Here is a 24,711-nt window from a genome sequence, read left to right as displayed (position 1 = left end):
GTGGCTCAGCGGCGGGGCGAGGGCGACTGCTCGGGCGGGCGGGCAGTGGGGCGAGTGGCGGGCGGCCTGCCGACGGGAGAGCCGGGGGCGGGGCGGCGGCGGCCAGCGAGGGAGCGCGCGGGCGGCCTGGCCCCGCCCCCGGCCCGCCCGCCCCGGTGACCTTCAGGGACCGGGCGGCGGGCGCAGGCCCCAGGCCCGGGCGAAGGCGGCGGCGGCGAGATGTTCGTGCAGGAGGAGAAGATCTTTGCGGGCAAGGTGCTGCGGCTGCACGTTTGCGCGTTCGACGGCGCCGAGTGGCTGGAGGAGGCGACCGAGGACACCTCGGTGGAGAAGCTCAAGGAGCGCTGCCTCAAGCACGTAAGGCCGGCCACGGCTCCAGGCTTCCCTCTTTCTCCCGCCGCCCACTGGACCGTGGGGCTCCGGACCGGGCGCTTTATCCTCTACCTTCTGGTCCAGCTCCCCTCAAGACAGCCTGGGGGGCCGGGGCGCATCGGGGACGCGGGCTGGGAGAGGCCAAGTCGCCGCCGGAACGGGGCCTCCTGCGGTTCCAGAATCCATCCATCCGCGCTTGCTGTCGCGGCGAGGTTCCCGGAGCTGGGAGTTAGTGCCCACGAAGGTAGAGAGAGACCTGCTGGCAGAAGCGCCTTCCCCTGACCTTGCAGAGCCGACTGCTTGGAGCCGTTTCCTGGGGCTGGCATGGGGGCCGGCGCCTGGCTCTGGCCACTGGTGCGCCCCCCCCCCACCCCCTCACCGTGGCTGGAATCACTTAAATTAGTGTGGCTTGGCGGAACTGGTCCATGCACCCCTTGCTGTCCTCAGCCTTTACGTGGATTACACGGGCAGGTCGGGGAGAGGGCCATTTTTTAAAGTTTGTTCAGGTGAAGCACCCCTTGTAGGTTCCTCAGAGTTCTAGTCTTTGTCTGTCTCTTTAAGCTTCTCGACTCTGTAAGGCAGGCCAAGACATCTGTCCGTGTGACTCAGGCTGCCTCAGGAAACTCTATCCTTTGCACGATCTAGTATCTCCATGTCAGAATTTAGGACAAAGGAGGCCACAGCCTCTTACTGCGCATTTCACGTAAAAAGTGTGCCTGTATGCCAGTGACTCACACGTTTGTTCTGGGCCCACCAAGAGTCTAGCCCTGGTTCGTTCTTTTAGTGTGGTCTCCAAGGACAGACTTGCAGCTCTTGTTTAGTGACTCCCGCAAAATGCTGTCGGGTCCTTTTGGGAGTCTGGTTCTGTGGAGTTGTGTAATTGTTGGAAGCAGGCCGGAGAGCATTCTGGTTGCCAGAGTCCCCTTCCGGAAAACCCTGGATGTGAGTAGCGTCTTGGTCTCATGTCAGGGAGGAGGGGGATGTGGGCTCGCACACTTGGGCAGCGATGTTTTGGCCGTTTCTGTTTCTGATGCAGTGATGGGTGATTTCACTAAAAACCGCCACGACAGCGCTCAGCGGGAAGGCTGGGAGCCCCCTGAGCGTCCAGGCTATTAGCGCGAGGCTCACTGCTTGCCCAGTGCAAACCTCTCTGAGATGCTGTGTCTACCCGGCCAGCACAGGAGCCCCTTGAGGGCTGGAACACCCTAATTAAAAAATAATGCACTGGAAAGATGGTACCAGTGGACTTGTTGGTCACACGGTTGCCACAGACCTTCAGTTTGTGAAAAGCCCAGTATCTGGGAAGCAAAATAAAGCCAGGGCACAACCAAACAGGGCATGCCTGTAAACGGAACCAGATTGTCAGTCAAGAGAGCTGCGTGGCGGTGGTGGCCTGTCACCTGCTGAGTCAGGCTGGGGGGTCAGCGGGTACGTTGGTGTGGCACTTAGTTTAACTCACCAGTGGGAAGGATTGGCATAACCACCAAAATGCTATGTTCTGGAGGGAAAACGAAGCAAGAGCTCTTAGATTCATGGAGGCTTGCTAAGGATTTCAGGAGCACCTGGGGTTAATGAGGGAGCCAGTTTCATTAGGCTGACTATTCACATTATGCTGCCGATATTTTTATTCCAGTCGGTACTGAGGCGTATCATTTGGGATGTTTTCTGGTGTTACCCTCCTTTGAACAGAGATCTTATTCCACCCTGTAGATTTTATTCCAGGCCGAGGTGAGTGGCGGGTGAGCAGCAGGGGACTTCCACAGCCAAAAAACACTGGCGTACATTTTGGGACTCAGAGCTGAGCTGTCAGGAGGTCCTTACACCTCTGTGCCTGTGCCGTCCTGGGGGCAGAGTTCGCGGCCTTGTGGGCCCTCAGGAGGCATTTCCAGTTAGGAAACGGGGTTCTTGAGTTGTGTGTTTGACCATCACCCCGGAAACCCATGCACTGAGCTTAGATCGAGGTGCCACCGCTCCGCTCGGGCTCCTCCTGCCTGGCTCCCTGCCCTGCGTGCCCAAGCCGGGGTTCTCTGTGCCTCCTGCCCCTCTACCCGGAGGGGACACTGGGTTTCCTCCCATTACAGGACCCCTGGGAACTTACTGGGTTTTTTTACACTTTCCGTTATGCATATACATTTTTAAATGAATAAAGCAGCTTTGTTAGTGAAGGTTTATTATCGTAACTTTTATAGAAATGGATTGCCACTGTGGCCTTTCCCTTCTTGGTTTTGTATCGATTGGGACCACCGTGGTGGTCTCTAGCCCAAGCTTATATCACGGGGCAGAGTAAATTATCTTGTGTAACCGGAGGGTCATGATCTTAAGACAGTGGCCCCCTGTGGCATGTTGGGTGTTTTCTGTGTGATAAGCTCACCAGCTCGCAGCCTGCTAGCAGGGCACCACACCAAGGCGTGTCTTCACATGACACTGATGTCAAGGGGAAGAAAGGCCATCTCCAGTCCTCCGGGAAGAAATGGGCTCGCTGGGGTCCTGCCCCAGCCATGGGCTCGGGCTGGCTTTCCCACTGCCAGGGCCCAGCTCACTCCAGCGCCTCTCCTGGGAACAAAGGAAAGTGCGAATAAGCAGGCGCAGTGTGGGTGACTCACGCTTGAGTTCTGCTCCCGGTGCCTGTTGACAGGCTGCAGAGGACAGTTTTTTTTTTCAGGAGCCAGTGTGCGGATTGTTTTGGAAAATTGTGTTTCATAGACTGCATCCGGAACTTGGCACACCAGCTAGCCTGCAGCTTTTAGAATTAGAAGAAGCACACCCAGTATTTCTGGGAGCAGAGCCATCGTGAGATTCCAGGGAGGGGTGTCTCTGTCATATGTGGTCAGAGTGTGTCTTACTATTGGCTGGTTTCCACCTTTGTCCCCGCCAACCCCCCTGGCTTGCGCGCATCTGTAGCCCTGAAGCCCTCGTGAGCCCTCTTTCCTGTTGGATTGCTAAAAACTCTGGTTGGTCTTCAGACACCAGTGTTGAGAGGTGAAGTGCAGGCTTAGCTTCTCCCTCGGGGTGAGCAGTTATGTGTCCAGGTTATCTGATGGCAGAGGGAGGTGGAAAGGCGGCCCCGCTGAGCTGAGAAGGATGGTGAGGACCCTGGGGCCGGTGCATCTCCCGCGTTGGGGCAGCCTTGGCTTCAGCACCTCTGCCCCCCACATTGTGTGTTCTGGGGTTTCTGGGCTGCCAATCAGTAACACAACCACATACCAGGTGACCCCCTTCCAGCTGCCAGGCAGGCCCTGCCAGCTGTATCTGTAGCTTACTTTGGGGTCCCTGTGACCGTTGCTTGGTGAGCTGGGGACTGAGCTGAGGCTATCCTGCCTCCTCGGGGTGTTGTGGGTGTTTGTGTGGTCAGGCCCCTGTGGCCTGCTCCCCAGGGACCAGCTCCTCTCAGCCTTGTCGCTGGCCTCTGTCAAGTGCCCCGGTGGAGGGTGGGGAGCGAGATTCCCACAAGGAAGTGGTCTGCTTGAGAAATGCTGGAATATTGTCTACCGACCTCCGCGGCATCTGGTTGGCTCAGCCGGAGTTAGCCGGGCGCGGACTACACCCCAGATCACACTTCGATCTTTAGGTTCTTGGGAGACGGCAGACCTGCCGTTTGCATCTTTAAATCACTCTCTAGATCTTCCCAGATTAAGGAGCCAGTTCGGGTAGCCGCTGGTGGGCAGCGGGGCGCTCTGCGTCTGAGCCGTGAGCCTATTGAGGGCACTTGGCGGCGCGGTGGCCAGGTCGCTGCCCTCAGGGACTGGGCTGCGGCGTCTCCACCGTTGCCAGGGTTCTCTGGTTTCGTCTTGGCTTCAACTCTTAGAGAGCAAGAGAACCAGTGAGTTCTCGGCGTGGCTTGGGTGTCAGCTCCTGTATTGTCAGCATCGTGATCAACTTATCTTCTGTCCTGACATATGTTCTGTGATTTTTTCTGTTTCCTAGTGTGCACCTGGGAGCTTAGAAGACCCCAAGAATGTGACCCATCACAAATTAATACACGCCGCGTCTGAGAGGGTGCTGAGTGACGCCAAGACCCTCCTGGAGGAGCACGTCCAGGACGAGGGTAAGGGGGCGAGGGGTCCCCGTCCCAAGCAGGCTGAGCAGGGAGACGCCGCAGCCACAGGGTTTCGTCCTCCTTTGTTGAAACAAAGTGTGCGCCCTGGAATAAAAGAGCTGCAGCCTTCTGGAGAAGCCAGATGTGAACTCTGCTCTTCAGGCTGTTTCCACGCAGAGCCAAGGTCCCCAGAGCTGCTGCGGGCCTTACTTACGGGACGGGAAAGCGCAGCTATGGGTTGTTCTGAACGTCTAGGAGGACGCTCTTACCATGTACGTCTGTCAACTGACTCTGAGTCTCCTGTGTGGAGGCACTTGCGGAGAAAAGTTGGGCTTTCTGTGTCATTTAAAGCACGATTTTATTTGTGAGATTCCCTTACGTGGCCTCCTTTGGAAAGACTAGAATATTGTTCATCAACCTCCCTGGGTGTCTGGTTGGCACAGGCACAGTTAGCCGGGCGTTGACCACACCCTGGGTGCCTTAGCATTGAGGGTTAAGACCAGATGCTCTGACCTCCCAGACTTTCAAAACAGAGCTATTAAAACAAGCACACCGGTCCTGTCTGGTCCCCTCAGCCATGGTCTTGCCGGGCCAAAGCCTGTAGGGGAGCAGGGTCAGCAGACTTGGGGGCCGAGGGAAGAGTGGGCCTCTGTGGACCCTCGTGGAGGAGGTGCCCAGAGGGAAGCCCTGCTCCTCGGCCCTTGGGTCCCCCCTGGTGCCCTCTGTGCCGCTTCCTGGGTGTAAGGTAGTAACCAGCTCGCCGTGCTGTTTTCCCCAGATGTGATACTGTTGATCCGAAAGCGCGCTCCAGCCCCCCTCCCCAAGATGGCTGAAGTCTCCGCAGAAGAAAAGGTGAGCTTCAGAGTTTGGAACTGGTGATCTCTGTCGGGGGAGACTCGAAAGAGACTTTTGAGGCTGGCTGGCTGTGGGTCCTGTGGGTCCCGTGGTCACAGGGTGTGGTCACGGGCTCTCATTGCAGCCAGGCAGCCTGTTGACCAGCGCCTCGCCTTGTGGCGGGTCCAGTGACCAGCTCCGCTTTTGGGCCATGGAGAGGTGCGTGCTGCCTGCTCCCCGGGTTGGGTTTAGTCTCGAGCTCCCATCCCTCCTCCTCTTATTTCCTGACATTAGAAGGTCAGGAAGTCTCTAAAGACCACCCGCAACACAGAGAGCGCGGGAGCAGCGCGGGGCGCCAGCCTGCATGGAGTAGGTTCCAGCGAGGCTGGGGCCACCTGTCCCGTCTGGCTCTCACGGGACAGGCTGCTGCGGCCTTGGAGTTGGTGCTCGGCTGAGACCCCCCGGCCCCCCGATGCAGGTGCCCTGGGAAAGCTGTGCCTGCGCTCGTGTGTGTTAGCCGCCCCAGAGGCTCGCTCCTCAGAGAGCCTGGTCCAGGAGGCTCCCCTGTGCGGCGGCAGATGTGTTCTGTCAACAGGCCCTTTCCAACGCTCAGGCCAGGTGCCTGCCGTGCCCAGGGGCGAACGCCAGCCTTTGCTTAGCCCGAGGGGTAGAGTGTCCTGCTCAACACTTCGAAATGCTCGGGAGAGCGTTCACCCCAAAGCAGGCAGGCCAGCCTCTCTGGGCTGGGGCCTGGGCCTGTGGCAGCCCGAGCTCTTTCGGGGCCTCCTGTGGGACAGCCGCAGGAGGAGGCCCTGCTTATCTGTAGCCACACCTGCCTGGGCGCGGGCACGCCGCTCGCCCGTCTCCGGGAGACAGATGGGGCCCCGAGTCAGGCCTGCTTCCCAGAACTGCGGGCCGACCCGGCTCTCAGGTTACTGTTTTGGTTGCTGGCAACTCCCTGAACCGCGGTGACTGTTGACAGCAGGCTCCCGTCACCCCCACGGCCCTGGGTGACTTGCCAGGCGGGCTCCCTTCACCCCCATGGCCCTGGGTGACTTGCCAGGCAGGCTCCCGTCACCCCCACGGCCCTGGGTGACTTGCCAGGCGGTGACCCTCACCTTTTCTCTGTGTGTGTCTGTCAGGTGAAATATTGTAAAAACGATCATGCCTGTTTTTGTGAATAACTCGTTTTTAAAGTCAAAGTAGTACATGTATTTAGAAAGGCAAACGATACTCCAGATGTCGTAATGAGCCGGCAGGTGCTTCTCCCTCCTGAGTCACGCGCGTGGGGGGCGAGTGCTCCGCATTCTTCTGACTCTGCAGTGACTCTCCTCCTGGGTTCTGAACGACATCCCGGGCTGTTAGTTTTTGGATTCTCAACTCTAGACTCTGCTGGTGCTCCTTGGTGATCGGAGCAGCTCCTCCCCCGTCACTCCCCGCTCCTCTGAATCTTGGTCAAAGATTCGGAGCCCCGTCGCCATTCTTGCGCCAGTCTCGCTCTCTGCCCTGAGCAGTTTGCTGAAGGTGAGCTCTCCTCTTTTTGCGTGCAGTTTTGTTTTTCCTGGAGCCAGTAATTGCTTCCTCGTTTTGTTTGTTCTCTGTGTAGGCTTAGCACTCATTTTTTCAGATTCTGCCCCCAAACTGATACACTTGTCTGAAACCGGGGTCACAAGTGTGAGGCCACCTGCTGGCGCCTGCTCCAGGAGCCACCCGTCAGCTCCTCCTGCCCGTCCATCTGCGTCAGGCATGCTGCGCGGGGCTGCCCGCCTGCCTCCGTGCGGCTCCTGCTGCGGCTCCCCTGTCTGCACACTCCCTGACCACAGGCCTGCCGGCTCGGAGCAGCCCCGTTAGCACACAGGTTGCCGGGTCCGTGCCGGGCAGGCCCAGCTGGGCCCTGCGCTCGGGAGCTGGAATCGGCTCTGCCTTCCTGTTGGGAGCCTCTGCTTCCGGCTTTTTCAGGTGTTCGGCAGAATCCTGTTCCGGCACTTTGAAGAGCTGGGGTCCCATTTTCTTGCTGGCCGTGAGCCAGGACCCCCCTCCACTGCCGGAGGCCACCTCCTTCCTGGCCTGCAGTTCCCCACGTCTTCAGAGCAGCCAGTGGGGTAGCTCATGCGTCAGGTCCCTCTTGCTTTAATCTCGATGACCATGGTGAGCCCTGCCCGTCCTGTTTACGGACTCGCCCGATTAGGTCAGCCCCCCCACCCCCCCACGAGGGCCCTGTCCTCCAGTCACTGTGCTCTGTGCCGTGACCTGGCCCCCAGCTGCAGCCCACCTGCTCACGGGCCCCGGGCCAGGCAGCCATGAGTGCAGGAGCAGGGTCTTGGGGCCGTCGTGCCCTTGTGCCTGCTAGAGTCAAATGTCTGGTTCTCCTGGGTTGGGTGGGGCCAGACTCCCACCAGCATCTCTGAGAGGTGGAGGCCTGGAGGCCCTGTGTGCAGCCGTCAGTGGCTGCTGAGGGAGCGTGCACGCTCGATGGGCCTGTGCCCCGGTCCCCAGGGTGTCCCTAAGGCGTCTCCAGGGCTGGCGGTGGAGCCGGTCAGCCCCACTCCCCTTCCTCTGTGCCCGGTCTGTGCCCCTCCCGGGCTGCCCGCACGTTGGCCCTGGAGATTCTGGAAGTTCTCTGGGTACGTGCTGGCGCTTTCCCCGCCTCATTTTCCCTTTTCTCTCTCTGGCACTCCCGTGGAGGGGGGACCTGCTTTCTGAGAGATGCTTGTTCTGCGAGGACTGGCACAGCGTCCCCTGCTCTCCTGCCTGTCTGCACTGTGCAGCCTCGCTCTCTGCTTTCCAGGCCCGCCCTTCTCTTCTCTGCGTGTCTCTCTCCTGCACCCCCTTTCCCCACTTCTGTCTCTGTCGCGCTCGTTGCAGACTTTCTTCACGTCCCTGTCAGAGGCCCTGGGAGCTCACTGGCCACTCTGGGCCTGGTGGGTCGTGCCCCCCGCCTGCACCTGCATTCTCCTGCCCAACACCCCAGGAGCCAAGTGGCGTGGGGCTGGGCCTGCCGTCCGGGGTCAGCATGGTGCCTCTCCTCCTGGGCTCAGGGCTTCTCGGGCCGCGCCCAGGGGCTCTCCACGGCCCCTCTGCGGTCTGCCCGCCCACCCAACCGTTGCTCCCGGGTGGTGGTCATTCGGTGACCCAGGAGGCAGTGTCTGTCTTCCCCACCCGGTGCCGCCGTGCTCCGGGGCCAGCAGGCCACGCCCGCCCAGTGTTCTGTCCCTGAGGCCATGCACAGAACCGTCCAGAAGCCTCCCTGCTCGTCAGGGTGTGTGGCTGCAGCCTGCAGGACTCGCGCGCTCCCTGGTTAGGGCTGTTTGTTCAGAGACCAGTCTTGCCTTCCGCCGCTCTTACACTCAGGTCTGACCTTCCGATTCCTCTCCCGTGTTAGAATAAACAAGAGCAGAGAGCCCCGGACAGAGACGCTATCTTCCGAGCCACCGCCAGCCTGCCCTCCCACAACATGGACCGGGCCGTGGTGCAGACCAGCGCGAGGGACGTGAGTGCCTGTGGGGGCTTTGTGGCCACAGGGGGCCGAGGAGACCTCCTGAGAGCACTTGGGAGGCGGGGTGTAGGGGGTGCAGGAACTCTGCACTATATTGAAGCTTTTTTGTAGGCAGATTAATTCAAGATAAAAGGTTTAAGAAGATGTTGAAAGGCAGGGCCAATAGGATTCAATACTGTGGGGAAATGTGAATTTTCTGAGTTTGGCAAAAACCTTTTAGAGAGAAATCTGACTCTTGCTTACTTTGGATCGGAAGGTTCTGAGTTAAAGCAGAGCATTTCCAGTGCTCCCGAGCCAGGGCTGGGCCGGGACTCGGCGCCCGCTGGGCAGGGGTCGGGGGTGGTGCCCCCAACACTGCGGATCAGTCTGCGGGCTCTGCCACGAGCTGGTCAGTTCAGGAACACTCCTCTGAGGGTCTCCTCCAGAGAGTTCTATGTTGGCCAGGGCATTGGAACCCGGGCACATGTATCTCTCGCTGGCCAGCACGTGTGTCTCTCACTATGGCTGAGCCTCAGTGTCGGGGAGATGCGAAATTGGTGGGTTTCTGATGACATTGCCAGCAGACCCCCACTGTGTTGAGAAGATGAACTTGACCTGGTTTCACTGAATGCTAGAGGCCTGCATCAGTGGAACCCATGGAATCTGCCTGTTTTGTTTAGTGAAGCCTAAGCTCTCAGCTCGCTTAGCAGCCATCGGGCCAGACGCCTCCTCTGGGCTGCAGCTGAGCGACGGGTCCTCTCCCACCCGCCCTGCTGAGAGCCCTGTTACTCTTCTGCCCGGTTATCTGGGCGTGACTTGACGCACAGATTGGGAGTGTCGGGCCAGGGGTGTTGTCTTGGATCCAGGCAGCTTTGTTGAGCATCTTGTGCTTTCACCGCAGTTCCAGACGGAGCTCCGGAAAATCCTGGTGTCTCTCATCGAGGTGGCTCAGAAGTTGCTGGCGCTGAACCCGGATGCCGTGGAATTATTTAGGAAGGCAAACGGTAGGAGCGGGCCCGGGCGGAGGCCCACCCTCAGCCGCCACTGTTCACACTCCCCACGGAAAGGCAGTAAACGGGGCCTGGTGGACGCCTCACACCGTCGCCCGTGCCTGCACGGCAAGAGCTGACGGGTCTGTCTCAGGTTTTCTGAGATGTAAGAGGTCAGCCACAAACGACTGATGCTCAGGCGGGCGCTGGGCCTGCGGGGAGCTCAGGGAAGCACCCCTTGCGCGGCCGGGCCTGCCTCGAGCCCTCATGGTGCCACGTCTGGCCCACAGCCATGCTGGACGAGGACGAGGACGAGCACATGGATGAGGCGGCCCTGCGGCAGCTCACAGAGATGGGATTCCCGGAGACCAGGGCGGCCAAGGCCCTGCGGCTGAACCAGTACGTCTGGGCCCCCCGCCGCGGGTGACGCCCTTCTGCCCTGGGCCCCATGACTGAGCCGCCTCCGGTGCGCGTGAGTGTCGGTAGAGGACCCGGACGCGTGTTCCAGAAGCACGGCACCGGCCGCCTCCAGGTCTTAGAGGGCGGTGTGCGGAGGACCCGCTTACTGGTAGCGTGGCCTGTGACGGTGGTCGTGCACTTCACCGGGCTCTCGTTTTCCGGGAACTCGGATCACAGCCTGTTCCTGGCGGGGCTGAGGAGGACCGTGGCATGTAGGCGGTGGTGTCCTGGGAGTCTCCTATAGTTTCCTGTTGTTAGTTACTTGCCCTTCAGTATGTTCAGTTCTGAAATAAATCGTCTGCAACCGCGGGGTGGTCAGCGGGCTGTGTTTTTTTCGCTTTGGATCCAACCTCTTGTGGGCACCTCCTGGGTTTGGCTCCCAGTGGCTTTCTGCGTGTGGGCATTTGTTCTGGCTGCGCCTTGTGGCAGGTTAGGGCGGGGCCGGGGCTTCAGCTGCGCTGCGTTAGATCCTCATACAGGACTAGGCAGCTCGCGCTGGGAAGCCACAAAGTCAGAGGCTTTTCTTGGGATGCAAAGGCCCAGTTCCCTGGCCTGAGGTGCTGCTCAGAAGCCGTCTTCCCTTGGAGCACGTCGGTGCTCAGGGGCCATCTCACCTTGCAGCACGTTGGTGCTCAGGGGCCGTCTTACCTTGCAGCACGTCAGTCTCAGAGGCTGTCTTACTTTGTAGCATGTCAGTGCCCCAGGCCATGGAGTGGCTCATTGAGCACGCGGAGGACCCCACCATCGACACTCCGCTCCCAGGCCCAGCCTCACAGGGAGAGGCGGGCGCCGAGGCCGCCCCTGTTGCCGGGACCAGTGAGGAGGAGGAGGGCAGAGACGAGCTGACGGAGATCTTCAGGAAGATCCGGAGGAGAAGGGAGTTCCGTGCGGACGCCCGGGTGCGTGTTGACAGGTGGTGGGGGCGCCTGGCAGGTGGAGGGGCTGGTCCTCCCAAGGCGAGTCCTGCGGGGGAAGCTGCGGCCCCCAGGCCAGGCCACCGGCCCTGCAGGGAGCGAGGCTGGAAGCGCTCTGGACAGACTTGAGCCTGGAGTCTCCAGTTTGAAGTTTATAAGTGTCCTCGAGCCGTGGGGTCAGGCGGGGGCCCTGTCCGGAGACCGGAGGGTCACCCACCAGCTGCGTGGGCCACCTTGTGAGCAGGAGGCTGGTCAGGCGGGTCAGCACAGCATCTGGGGGACTCAAGGGCCCGGGTCCCACAGCCTCTGGCTGGACTCGGCCCGCTGACCTGAATGTCCTTGCAGCCGCCTCTTCACCGTTACCTTGTATCTGATGCTTTTCCGTCTCCCTGTTCTTTTTTGTTATTCTCTTTTTTCATTAAGTTTAATTTTAATTCAATCTCTTAGGACGCCGTTGGCGCTGTGAGCGTACCCTGTTTACTTTCAGGTCACAGCTCTGGCAGCTCCAGGCGTTAGGGCTCCAGTTCTCCATGTCCCCCGGATTTTGCTCGTGGCCCCAGTGTCTCGGGGCCTGATGCCTCGTCCTGGGCTCACCTGTGGGCTTGTTTCCATGGGAAACCATGTGGCCGGGCCGTGGGGTGCCCTCTGCTGCTGATTCAGAGCGTGCATCTGTGGGGTTAAATGTGACCTCAGATAGGGGCCGGCTCTCGTGTTCATCAGCAGGGCTCGTGGGCCGTGTGGAGTGTCCGCCTCGGGGCGGGGCCCTCTCTGTGGGATGCAGACCCTGCTCAGGGTCCTGGAGTCCAGCTCCAGCTTCCCCCAGCATGGGCCCCAGGTCTGCATCCTGTGCGTGACGCTGGGCCCAGCCCCCACCCCCAGGGGACACCCTCTGGGAGGCCAGGGCGTTGCTGCTTTGTCACCACTCCTGTGGGATTTTCCCTTGAGTTGAGCTCCGTGTGCAGAAGCACAGGGTTACTTTAGTCCAGCGTTTCTCGGTCCCGGAGGAAGTGTGTCTCTTCATCGTAGTCTCTCGGGAGTCCAGTCGGTTGGCCCTGGACCCTGTTCGGGAAGAGCAGCCTCTCCCCGGGCGGGTCTGCTGTTGGGCTGCACGCCTTCCCCGGGGTGGGGGGTCCTGCGGGGCCCCGTGAGGCCTGCTGACGGTCGTTCACGGTCTTGGTCACCACCTTAAAGGCCTTTCCTCCTCTGGGTTGTCGTTGTTAACCATCTTAAGTCACTCCTTTTCCCTAAAGGGTGTCGAGGCTTGAAGGGCTGGGGTCTGTGAACTTGAACCAGTCAGGGAAGGTCCGGTAAGGACGAGATGTTAGCTCAGATCCCGGGGAGAGCAGGTTGGAGAGCAAGGCTTGGATCTGAGACAGACCTTCAGCTGCCTCCACTCTCCTGCCCCACCGCGGACATGGCAGTGCTGTGCAGTGCCTGCGGGCGTGAGGGCCTCTCAGCGCAGCCACACAGGGGTCCTCCCTGGAGGGCTGGGGAGAAGGGCGTGAGGAGCATCTGGAATGCCCCCCAGCAGTCCTGGGGCCGAGACAGAAGTGAGGAGAGAGGGTGGTTTATGTTGACACTTCATGGAAAAGGCCCTCCTACCCTTGGGTTTCAGAGTGGACTCCAGGCGATTTTATGTGACGTGGATATCTGCGGAGGGGCTGTGCCTGCAGCATGCGCTGACGGGCCGGAGGTGGGGAATGGCCCAGCGGTGGGGAACTGCCCAGTGGAGCAGAGGAAGGGGGGTCCCTGGCAGATCAAGCGCTGCAGGGGAGCTGTGCCCGTAGCGTGCACTGACGGGCCAGAGGTGGGGAACAGCCTAGCGGAGCAGAAGGGGGTCCCTGGCAGAAAGGACTGCCCCGAGCGCTCACTGCGCACAGTCCGGCTCCAGGTAAACCCTGCTTCCAATCGTCCTCACAGGCGGCTGCTCCCTCAGTTGAGTTCTCTTCAAAGCCGTCCAGGTTGACTGCAGGGTGAGCGGGGTGAGGTCCATGAAGCCAGAGCGTGCCAGGGCCGCGTGAGTGTCCACAGGCAGACGGGGGGCCGGTGGTGTGAAGCCAGCTGACACCTGGGAGGAGGTTGGGGGAAAGCATCGGGCTTCAAGGGCAGGGTCTGACTTGCCAAGAGTTAAGAGAAACCCTTGCAACTTTGGTGAAGGCTTTACCTTTCTGTGGTCGTGTTAAGGCCTGTCAAAGGTCATGCACGGAAGTCAAGGATAAAGGGAAGGAGGTGTTACGTGATTTTTGTCCTAAAAATGTAGTAGCACCCCCACTACCCCTGAACACGGAGCACTGGGCCACTGCTTCCTCCAGAAACCAACTTATGTTTAACTTACAGCTTAGATCTTGTTAATAATCATTTAGAATTAATTTCAAGGTTTTTTTTTTAATTTCAAAGAAAACAGTGTGAAGAAAATCTCTCCCGGTTTCAGAAATCACTGACGTTTTTGTCTCCGCTCGAATGGGAGCGGCCGATGTGCCCTTCTCTGACCTGCTCCTCCCGCTTGGCCAGCCCCTCTGGAGGGGGCCGTGCGAGGTGGTGGGGACAGTCCCACTCTCGAGAGTGGCGGGGACACACCTGGAGGGACCTGGGTGGGACAGTGAGCCTCCAGGAGAGAGCCCCAGTTCCGCCCCTCTGTCGTTCACAGAGCCAGCAAGCGTCTCCCTGAAGCCATAGGGAAACAGTCCTGAAATAGAAACCCTGGTGGTTTTTTTTTTTTTTTTTTTTTTTTTTTTTTTAAGATGTATTCATCTCTGGTGGCGCTGGGTCTTCGTCGCTGTGCGTGGCCTTTCTCTAGTTGCGGAGAGCAGGGGCCACTCCGGCCATGGTGCCCGGGCTCTTGTTGCGGTGGCGTCTCCTGTCGTGGGGCGCCGGCTCTGGGCTCATGGCCTTCAGCACTTGCGGCTCCCGGGCTCCAGAATGCTGCAGGCTCTATAGTTGTGGGTGGCACACAGGCTTCGTTGCCCCAGAGCGTGTGGGATCTTCCTAGACCAGGGATCGAACCATTGAGACATCCCCTGCCACGGTGCCGCAGCTCGACCTCCCGGGCGCTGCCGGGCTTGCGCGCACAGCGCTGAGCCTGTGGCCTCTCCCGCAGGCTGTCATTTCCCTGATGGAGATGGGCTTCGACGAGAAGGAAGTGATCGACGCCCTCAGAGTGAGCAACAACCAGCAGAACGCCGCCGTGAGTACCGCGTGCAGCCCGGGCACCCCGGGCCTGTGGGCACCTTCCTGCACAGGCGGCTCCTCTCCTTTTGAGGTGCAACAACGGGGTAGGTGGTTCTAACAGTGTCAGACTTTAAAGTACTGAGAAAATCCTGGGCTTTGCCTCTTAGAGAGAGGTGCGCGTTCTGCGGGTGAGTGTGACGCTTGTGTGTTGGGTTACACTGACACCAAGACGATGCCACCCTGTGGACGCGTGCCCACTGCTGACCGAGCCCGGGGACGGCTGGGGGTGACGCTGGGCCGCTTGGGGAGCAGACTCAATGCGGCCCATGTGGCCCAGGAAGGCAAGGTGGGCCTGGGCTTCAGCCGCTTCTGGATGAGCCCATGAGGTCACGCCCCCGCCGCTTCCCTTGACAGGGCGCTGGTGCGCACTCGGGCTGCAGAGCTCCAGCTGCGCCCTGAGCTGCGGCGCCCGCGTCTGCCGGGACAGCCGGGCTGGACTGGCCCTTCGGTCAGGGCCCCTGGCCACTGGGGCAGCCCTGGAGCCCCCGCTGCAGCGTCGAGGTTGGCGGGGGACTGTAGGCGCTGACCCTGCTCCTCTGGTGTTCGCAGTGTGAATGGCTGCTGGGTGACCGCAGGCCCTCTCCCGAGGAGCTGGACAAGGGCATCGACCCCGAGAGCCCCCTGTTTCAGGCCATCCTGGACAACCCCGTGGTGCAGCTGGGCCTGACCAACCCGAAAACCTTACTAGGTATGTGCTTTGCTCCTGCCCGGTGGGGCGGGACCTGCCCGCCACACAGATGTCCCTGGTCGATACTACGGCCGCCACGCCCAGTTGCCGCCCCTGCAGGGTTCTGGTGGCTGGGGCCTGAGTCGCTTCAGGGCCCCAGAGCTTGGGTCCTGCCCGGGTGTGACAGCCTCCTGTGCGATGATTCCATTCCAGCTCTGAAAAACCAGTTCCAGCAGGTGATCCGGTCGGGAGAGTGTAGACAGCACCCAGCAGGCCGGGGCCGTGCCCAGAGGAGGCTTGGTTGGCTGGTGGCTCTTAGTCTCTGTAAGGGTTGCCTCGGTGCTTGTTTTGTCTATGAGATATGATATGATATAAAAAAGCATGTATAATTTGTGTCACTTTAAAGAATGATAGCAAAATTAATAGTCACATTCCTGCTGTTCATCTTGAAAAAAAAAACGGTCTTTTTTTAGAAAAACATATGGGAGGGGGGTTCATGTTTGGGAACGCATGTAAGAATTAAAGATTTCAAAATTTAAAAAATAAAAAACTAAAAAAACAAAAAAACAAAAAAAAACATAGTGCAACCCAGGCCCCCTAGAGTACCTGGATGCCCCCGCAGCTCCCGCTGCAGTGACACCCCCCCCCCCCAGCCTGAGCAGGGGCTTCCTCAGCGATGTCAGTGGGGGTGTCCGTGTCCTCAGACCATTCAGTTGCCCCTCTGTGTTCTGGGCTGACCCCTGGGACTGGCTTCCTGGAGGCTGTGCGGTGTGGCATTGCAGGGCAGTGCCACGGCCGACCCTGCCGCGTGGCTGCCCGATGCCTGCAGCTTCCGGGCTGGTGGAGCTGCTCTGGGCACTCCTGTGCCTGGTTCTCGGGGGAGGGTTCCCCCAGGGCTCCGTGCCTCGAGCCGAGTGGCAGGGCCCTGGGCGTGGGCGTGTTGAGCCTGCTGTCCAGAAAGGGAGCCCCGCCCACAGCCACTGAGGCCCCCGCTGCCAGGTGCCAGGAGCAGCCGCCCCGGCGGGCACAGGGCTTCTGCGTGCTTGGCCGTCTCCCCGGTCTCTGGAGGACAGCCGCTTCCAGAAGTTTCAGCCACTGCTGGGACCTCCGCTGCCCCTCTTTCTGACGGCTTCCGCTGTTGGATTGCCGTCGTATTGCTCAGAACCTTCTCGTGCCTGCTGCACACTGATCCTTTCTCAGATATTTAAATCTCCAGGATCCCTTGTCAGTTTCTGCCTTCTCTGTTGATCACTTTGATGAACAGACGTCCTATATCTCAACGCAGAGGAACATCTCTGTTTCATTTATGACATGCCTCTTTAAAGAAAGCCCTCTGATTCCAAGCTTGGGAAGACCTTCAGCTATTTCTTTTTTTAGTAGTTTTAAATTTTCTTGTTTTAAAAAGTCTGTGATGTGCCTGGAAGAGTGAGTGGCATGAAGCAAGGAGTTTTTCTCTTTATGCCCCACTCCCGGGCTTAAGTGGTGTGTCTTGCGGTGAGTTTGTTCCCACTCTTTGCGCCAGTACCCTCCACACTGGAAGTGACTTCTGGCCCTCCTCCCCAGAGACCTCAGGAGGGCCCCATGTGCCGCCGGGGTCTGTCCAAAGCCTTTCCTAAAGCGTTTCTTTCAGTGCTTGACCGAGTTTGTGATCTGCTAATTTGCTCTAAGCTTTTTTTTTGTAATTTTTGAAGGCATAGTTGGTCAGATTAAATAATTTCCCCTTTTCTCTCTAGTTAGATGCTAAGATTTTTCGATTGTGAGTGGGAGGTCAGCTTCCTGGGTGACTTTTTGCTATCTATCGAGATTATTGTGTGGTTTTACATCTGTTGTGTCAAGTGTTTCTTGCATTTCTAGAACTAACCACCTGGAGTGAGTGCCTCCTGGTCCACAGGCCCTGGGTCGGTGACCTGGACGGGCCGCGCACTGGTGCAGGGTCCCCACCAGACCCCAGGCCCAGGGTCCTGCAGGAGAGAGCATCCCGTGGTGAGGGCGCCCCTGCAGCCACACACTTCCCTCAAGGCATTTCCGGTAGGGTTTTTAATGGCCTTTATCTCTTTAGATGAAGGCAAATATGCACTATAGGATATTTGGAAAACACAGGGAAGCTTGAGGAAGCAGAAGTCACCAGCCCCCTGCAGCTGGTGGCTTCCTTCTGGTGTCTGGTGAGGTCTGGAGCAGGTGCAGCCGCACCGCACGGCGGCTTTCTGGTGCTTAATTTCTCATCTCGTTTGACGCATTTTCTCTTTTAAAAATGAGATTGTAGCAGTTCAGGCGTTTCATTCTATGGATGTGTCATGTCATTTACGCAGAAAGTCCTTCCTTGGGTAAATCTTCACCTCTGTGGTGTGCGCAGCGCTGTCCTCCTCCTGGCCTTGATCGGGCCCCTGCTGGGAGGAACGGGGGCGTGGGCTTCCTCACCTCACGAAGCCCACTTTATGTTTTGTTCTCCTGGATGCCGAGTCATCTTTCCGGGTTCTCTTTCTGACATTTCAGTTGGGGGGGCCTGGTGACTCTCTTCAGGGTGGGGAGGGTCATCACATTGTAAACATAACGAGGTCAGACTTTCCCACTGAGCCCGGGGCTTGGGCCCCCATGACCCTGAGCAGCTGAGAGCTCAAACTGGGGGCCACTTCCACAGACGTGGTTTGACGTTGGCTGACATGACGAACTCTGGTGTAAAGCGGTCCTTCCCAGATTCGAGGGTGACCGTCTGCCCTGCGCTTGGTTGCTCTCCACCGAGTTGGCCATCGTGTGTCTGGGCTAGAGAGCTTTTTTGCAAAGAGGCGCCTTTGTTTGGTGAGGGCTCGCTTTATAAAAGTGTTTAAAAATTCAACGTTTTCATCTCAGAGAACTGCTAATTTTTAATGTGTTGGTTTCTTTTTTTTTTTAAGTCATTTCCTGAAGATTGAGCAGTTTGATTTTTCTAGTTAAATATTATTAAGCTGGCAACATCATCCTTCAGTTCAGTTCAGTCACTCAGTCGTGTCCGACTCTTTGCGACCCCATGAATCGCAGCACGCCAGGCCTCCCTGTCCATCACCAACTCCCGGAGTTCACTCAGACTCATATCCATCGAGTCAGTGATGCCATCCAGCCGTCTCATCCTCTGTCGTCCCCTTCTCCTCCTGAAGATTGAGCAGTTCGATTTTTCTAGTTAGATATTATTAAGCTGGCAACATCATCCTTACATAAGTCTTTTCTGTCAGGGTGGGCCTGAAAGTGGAGTCACTGAGTCACGGGCTGTCACTATTTTAAGATTCCTAGTAGCTGTTGCCATGTTGCTTTCCAGAATCCCTATGCCAGGGAATGTGGGCGTGTCGCCCCACCCCACCCACAGTGACCACGCCGCCTTGAGTATCAGCAGATGAGACTTGCGGGGCGGGGGTCTGAGGGGGGTTCCCGGTCCCCCGCTCACCTGGAAGCTGCTGGGAGGAGAGCTCCCGCCGCTGCTTGTTGGGCGTGCGGGACACAGTCCTCCAGCAGCTCTGCGTGTCCCCACAGCATTTGAAGACATGCTTGAGAACCCGCTGAACAGCACTCAGTGGATGAACGACCCGGAGACGGGCCCGGTCATGCTGCAGATCTCCAGAATCTTCCAGACCCTGAACCGCACATAGGCCGCGCACTCCAGCCACCTGGCCCGGAGGGCCTCTTCTTCCCAGCCCAAGGGGTGGGGAGAGTGTGCAGACCCCAGGGTGCCCCTGGGCTGGGGGAGGGGAGCAGGTGGGCCGGAGGGGACCCTGCCCTGGGTGTCGGGCGCCAGGGCTGCACTCCTGCTGGGATCTTACTGCTGAAAAACCTCGGGCGGCAGCGTGCTCGGTCGCGCCTCCAGCCTCCGACAGTGTTTACAGACAAGGCCGTCATCCCAGGAAGGGGTCGCCTCCCTCCAACGTCCCCCTGGGCTCTTGAACCGCTACTTGAATTGACCGTAGGCGCTGCTTGTAGAGTCTACTTGTTATTTGAAACAAAGCATGTTTCAATCCAAAGTGTTATTGTCAAAGGTACTAACTTGAGTAGAAGAATTCACAGATGACTTCTCTTTAATAAATAAATTCCCATTTTCCAAACTCTGTGTCTCGGTCTGGTTTCAGCCAGGGAGGAGGGACACGCGTCCTGGCGAAGCTCTTGTTCCCACCGAGAGCACGCTCACTGCCTCCCCTGGGGTGCTTGTTGCGGCCACCTGCACGCTTCCTTGGCCAGATCTCATGGTTTTCTTGGGGTTGAGAGACCGCGTGTCCCTGTCTCTGAGGCTGGAGCTGAGCACCAGAGTTGATTTGCTCTTCCCGTCCCTGGCAGCCTTTTTAAGGATGTAAACACTCTCTGTGTTTTTAAATGAGAAACTGACCAGCCACACCGTCTAGGGGCTGGCCTGGTGCACGCAGTGTGGACATGGGCCTCATACTCCTCAGGGCACCTTCTTTCCTGGCAGGTGTTCAAGGGGACCCCTTCATAAGAGATGCATGCCAGGGATCAGAGCCCTTTTTCAGACCCCCATGCACTGCCGGAGCCGCCAGCCCATGTGCTTTGGTCGAAGAGATCCTGTCCCTTGGATCCCCCTGGACAGCCAGCCCTCCTCAGACATGATTCCCACACTGCTGTTCCAGGTCGGGAGAGCAGGGACCGTGACAGCTAGGTGTCTCCTGGGCACTGATGGCCCACCTGGGCTCTTGTTCCTGTGAAGTATCTCCATGGGGGGCCCTGAGCTGTGGCTGCCCCAGGCCCTCTGCACCCGCCTGTGGGGGGATGTCCAAGGTGAGCCAGCCCATGGCCCTGCGGTCTGATGCCCTTCACTGTGGTTCCTGGAGGACTTTTTCTTCCCGTGAGCCCCATGTGGGTCTCAAGTGGCACCTGGCAGTGTGGGAAAGATGCCCAAGGGAAGGCCTCAGCAGTGGGGCCTATGGTCCAAGGCACCTGGTATGGGAGGTCAGACACTGCCCACGGGCGGCCTCGCTGCTGTGCAGCCAAGGCCTCACCACCAGACTGAGCCAGGCTGGGTGGGAGTCATGGCAGGGCGGGTGGCATTGCATCCTTTGGACTTAGGCTCCCTCTATAACAAAACCACTGCGGACAGTGACTGCAGCCATGAAATTAAGAAACGCTTGCTCCTTGGAAGGAAAGCTATGACAAACCTAGACAGTGTATTAAAAAGCAGAGACATCACTTTACCAACAAAGGTCCATATAGTCAAAGCTATGGTTTTTCCAGTAGTCATGTACGGATGTGAGAGTTGGACCATAATGAAGGCTGAGTGCCAAAGAATTAATGCTTTCAAATTGTGCTGGAGAAGACTTGAGAGTCCCTTGGACTGCAAAGAAATCAAACCAGTCAATGCTAAGGGAAATCAACTGACTATTCATTGGAAGGACCGATGCTGAAGCTGAAGCTCCAATACTTTGGCCACCTGATGTGAAGAGATGGCTCATTGGAAAAGACCCTGATGCTGGAAAAAAATGAGGGCAGGAAAAAGGGGTGGCAGAAGATGAGATGGTTAGCATCACTGACTCAATGGACATGAATCAGACGTGTACCTGCTTTAACCATTGAGGAACAGAATGCGTTTAACCATCACACAGAGTCACTGTGGTTCAGGCTTCCAGGAAGGAGCCCAGAGCTGTTGTGGATGTGGTTTCAGACGGTTCCTGCTTCACTGAGAACTTGAATTTTCTGAACTGCATCAGACTCAAGGTCATCACCGGCTGACCTCAAAACAGTATCTGCTAGCCTCTGCCATCTGCAGCCTTACGGTCTCAAAGTCTCTGCTGGCAACTGAATTTCAGACCCCAGCCCTCATTGGAAAAGACCCTGATGCTGAGAAAGATTGCAGGCAGGAGGAGAAGGGGACGACAGAGAACGAGATGGTTGGATGGCATCACCAAGCCAATGGACGTGAGTTTGAGTGAACTCCAGGAGTTGGTGATGGACAGGGAGGCCTGGCGTGCTGCAGTCTATGGGGTTGCAAAGAGTCAGACTCGACTGAGCAACAACAACCCGTCCCAGCACCCTTCCTTCTTGCCAGCTCCGCCCCTGATTCCTGATAAACAACTGATGAAAATTTGCGGGGTTTGGTTTTACAAGCTGCCCCCATTTTGCAGTCTGGGAACACAATTCAAGCAACTCTTGAATCTCCCAGGCGATGGTCCTCAGTTCAGTTCAGCCGCTTAGTCATGTCTGACTCTGTGACCCCATGAGTTGCAGCACGCCAGGCCTCCCTGTCCATCACCAACTCCCGGAGTTCGCCCAAACTCATGTGCATCGAGTCGGTGATGCCATCCAGCCATCTCATCCTCTGTCGTCCCCTTCTCCTCCTGCCCCCAATCCCTCCCAGCATCAGACTCTTTTCCAGTGAGTCAACTCTTCACATGAGGTGGCCAAAGTATTGGAGTTTCAGCTTTAGCATCAGTCCTTCCAAAGAACATCCAGGACTGATCTCCTTTAGAATGGACTGGTTGGATCTCCTTGCAGTCCAAGGGACTGTCAAGAGTCTTCTCCAACACCACAGTTCAAAAGCATCAATTCTTTGGCGCTCAGCTTTCTTCACAGTGTGGCTCAAATAAAACCCCTTTCTATTCCTGTTACAGGTTGTTTAGTGATTGTTTCTGTCCACATGAACAATACTGAATTTGAAGCTGAGTTAGTTTCTAGGCACATATGATGCCATGTGAAGCCTTAGCTGCAGGATGCCTGGCGGCCCAAGGAAAGCAACGCAGAGCAAGGAAGCCCCTTCAGTCAGTGGACAAGCTGCTACTCAGGGTTTGGACCCCCAAGGGCAGGGCCAGGTGTGCGGAGGATTCAGCATGAGAAGAAGCAGGAATGAGGAGGCGAGGGGCTTCACCTTCAATGTCCTGCTTGCCTGAGAGTCTTCCCCAGGAGTCCCTTCTGTTCATCCCCATGCTGCGCAGCTTTGCCATGTGGAGGTGGCTTTGACAGTTCCGTAGGAACCATCAGGAGTCGAGGACGTCGAGTGGAGGCTGTTTTTCCAGGCCATGAATCTTCATGGTTGGTTATTAGCGAGAGTTCCTTAGAGCTTCGAGCTCACACCATCCATACTACCGCTACATGGCCAACGTGGAGACCCAGTGTCATTTCCAACTTTGGGAGCTTGGTGTGGAGTGGGGAGAAGGCAAGAAGGCCAAAGGAGAACCTCCCCTGCTTAGCCTGTGAGCACCTCTCCCTGGCGCAGAGCTGCTCAGAGGCCACCTGCTGCTCCAGTACCTGGGTCCCACCCCTCTCGGGCTCTGGGTTGGAGGAGGACTTTCTCTTCAGAAGGTCAAGTCAGGGAACCGACCGGGCTCTGGACAGGCGAGTCCCTGAAAAGTGTTCTTAGGAGGATAGCTCCCCGTACCGAGGCCCTGGAGGCCCCGGCTGGTGCTGCCTGCCTCTGTCCCTGTTCCTGCCCCTGAGCTTGTTGAGCGAGTGAGGACTCCCACCCCAGTGTGGGGACTTGGGAAGCCCAGCGTGCTTGCTTTTCCTTGGGAGAAGAGTGCATATGCGGCTCCCAGTGGGCTGATCCTCCCCGGGCCTGGATTCGGCCACGCCCCTCAAGGCCACGCCCGGGGCACGCCCACCAGGCCACGCTCGCCCTTTCCCTAGCCCAGTCTCCAGCACCAGGTTTTCACCCTACAGGGCTTTTAATGAGGCTGAGGGCTCCCGCTCTCCAAGGACTGACCAGTCCAGAGCCCGGTCTCAACCCTCCAAAGAGAAAGTCCTCACCCATCATACCGGGCCTGTCCTCTGGCACATGGAGAGGTGGCCTGGCCGCTGCAGCAGGGGCAGAAGGGGCGGGGCTCACTCTCAGCAGGTGCGGGCAGTGTTTGCTGTGCCCATTCTAGGACCAGCTGGCCCTGGTGGCACTCAGGAAACACTGATGGGACAGCTGGCCCGGCAGCACATGGGGGTCGTCCGAAGGCTAGGGGAGCCTGGGGTCTGCCTGTTGCCGGGTTACAGTCCTGGCTGGGTGGGTATGGAGGGTGGGCTCCCTCAGGCCCCGCTGTGGCCTTGCTGCCCCGTGCTGGGTGCTCCACCTCCCCTCCACACCCGGGACCCCTGACGGGCTGCCCCTTCTGCTTCGACTCCCTGTGGGTGTATGGAGGGGGCAGGCCTGGGCTGGGGAAGGATGTGAGCCTGGCACTGATGTCTGGAAGGCTGTAGGCTTCAGAGAAACCGTGTTTTTCAAGCAGGACCGCCTCCCCCGCCCCCTTAGGTGATCCTGAGCTGCCCAGACCTCCAAACTATTCAAGGGCACCTTCCAGGGTGATGGGGTGCCCAGGGCACCCCACCCACCCTAGGCGTTCCTGGCTTTAGGGGCCAGGTTGGGTTGGGTGTGGTGACTGCAAAGATGCTTTCCATGCTGACAGCTGGGGGGAGGTGGGATGCTGCTGGTGTTCAGCACTCCCACCCGTGCTCTCCCTCTGAGAACTGGAATCCAGCACCTTCCTGCTTTGCCCAGGGACTCTGGGCATCACAGCCTAGGCCGCGTGCCCCGGCCACAGCCCATGTCTGACCAAGCGCAGGCAAGCAGGCATGCCCAGGTTTGAACCATGTGCCCCTGGGCCACCGCTGAGGGCGGGCAGAGAGGTGCCTGGCCTGGCCGTAGCCCTGGGACTGCAGCTCTACTGGCTGGGTGACATGTGACATCACCTCCGTGACCTCTGCTCCTTCATCCTCGCTGCAGATGACTGCCTTGTCACGTTGGCAGTTTGAGCCCGGGGCCAGTCTCGGAGTCAAGAGGAACAGCCTTCCAGGCGGGAGGCTGTGTGTTCAGCCCCGCCTGCTGCAGGCTGACCCGCCCAGCCCGGGCGCCCCCTTTCCGACAACAACATCTCACAAGACCAGCACCAGGTTCCCCAGCCTGGCCTGCCCAGAGCCTGGCTCTGTCTCCCCAGAAGGCCTTTCCTCGCAGTGTGACCGACGTGCACTCCGCAGTGGCCTCGCCCCAGGCCCTGCGCACGTACACACGTGTGTGCTGTCCAGCAGGAGCGTCGGGGCTGAGAGCGAGGTGTGCTCCTAACCTCCAGGCTCCCCTGTGCTGTCTTTCCGGTGACGCGGGGCCTCTGAGTGGCTCTGGACCCCAGGTGGGGACAGGGCCGGCCCTGCTCCGCCAACGTCACACACGGGATCGGGCCCCGGGCCAGGGACGTGGTATCGCTGGAAGCTGGGGACTGAGGCTGGGCAGGCTGAGCGGAAAGAGCTCCTGGAGAGCGGACAGGAAGCTGGGCATCAGATGACCCCCAGACAGGCCAAGATGGAGTTGCTTTCCTTCCAGAGAAGAGCCCCATGGGGTCCGTTTCAGGATCTCAGAAAAACCCGTGAGGCGCCTCGGAGTGGGTCCCCCACCTCTGTGGAGCGGGGTCTCTGACACCCACCTGCGGCTCTTGCGTGAGCTGTAGAGTCAGCGAGGTGGCCGCCGGGCCTGAGGCCGTGGGGGCCACCCTCTCACCAGGACTCACTCCGGCCCTGAGGGCCCTGTAAGGAGCCCCCAGGCCCTGCGGCAGCCAGGCTGTGAGAATGCCCAGGCTGCTCGCAGGAGCCATGGGGGGCACTGAGGGTGACGGCTGGAGTCCCCACCACGCCCTGGTGATCCCGGCCCCAGCGTCTGCACACCGGCCACTCCTTCCGCCGGGCTCTGGAGCAGGGCCCGTCCGTCCTGACCCCAGGGCCCCGCACACTGAGGGGCGGTCACTGAGGCCCAGCACACGCCCGCTGGCCTTTTGGGTGGAACCTTGGGCCCGAGGCTGGCC

General features: G+C 58.8%; 1 protein-coding gene across 2 annotated transcripts; it reads left to right on the top strand.

Annotated features, from left to right (window-relative positions):
• UBAC1 (UBA domain containing 1) lies at window positions 1–19,041 on the top strand. Of its 2 annotated transcripts, none has more exons than XM_018056077.1 (10): window positions 1–357; window positions 4,297–4,417; window positions 5,187–5,260; window positions 8,625–8,732; window positions 9,619–9,721; window positions 9,997–10,105; window positions 10,854–11,064; window positions 14,177–14,263; window positions 14,857–14,995; window positions 15,188–15,428. In XM_018056077.1, the coding sequence occupies exons 1-10, from the start codon at window positions 220–222 to the stop codon at window positions 15,337–15,339; spliced, it is 1,242 nt and encodes a 413-aa protein (XP_017911566.1). In that variant the 5' UTR covers window positions 1–219; the 3' UTR covers window positions 15,340–15,428. The 2 variants fall into 2 exon arrangements, with proteins under 2 accessions (XP_017911566.1, XP_017911567.1); XM_018056078.1 differs by lacking the exon at window positions 15,188–15,428 and adding an exon at window positions 18,476–19,041 and having other exon boundaries at window positions 220–357.

This window comes from Capra hircus, chromosome 11 (genome assembly GCF_001704415.2).
Source record: "Capra hircus breed San Clemente chromosome 11, ASM170441v1, whole genome shotgun sequence".
NCBI classification, from domain to species: domain Eukaryota; kingdom Metazoa; phylum Chordata; class Mammalia; order Artiodactyla; family Bovidae; genus Capra; species Capra hircus.
Note: the sequence above shows the minus strand (reverse complement) of the source record. Positions and strands in the feature narration are given on the sequence as shown.

Coding starts and splice junctions, on each gene's coding strand:
- UBAC1 (XM_018056077.1), top strand. CDS start 220: ATGTTCGTGCAGGAGGAGAAGATCTTTGCGGGCAAGGTGCTGCGGCTG. Junction 4,418..5,186: donor GGAGCACGTCCAGGACGAGG/GTAAGGGGGCGA, acceptor TGTTTTCCCCAG/ATGTGATACTGTTGATCCGA. Junction 10,106..10,853: donor AAGGCCCTGCGGCTGAACCA/GTACGTCTGGGC, acceptor CTTACTTTGTAG/CATGTCAGTGCCCCAGGCCA.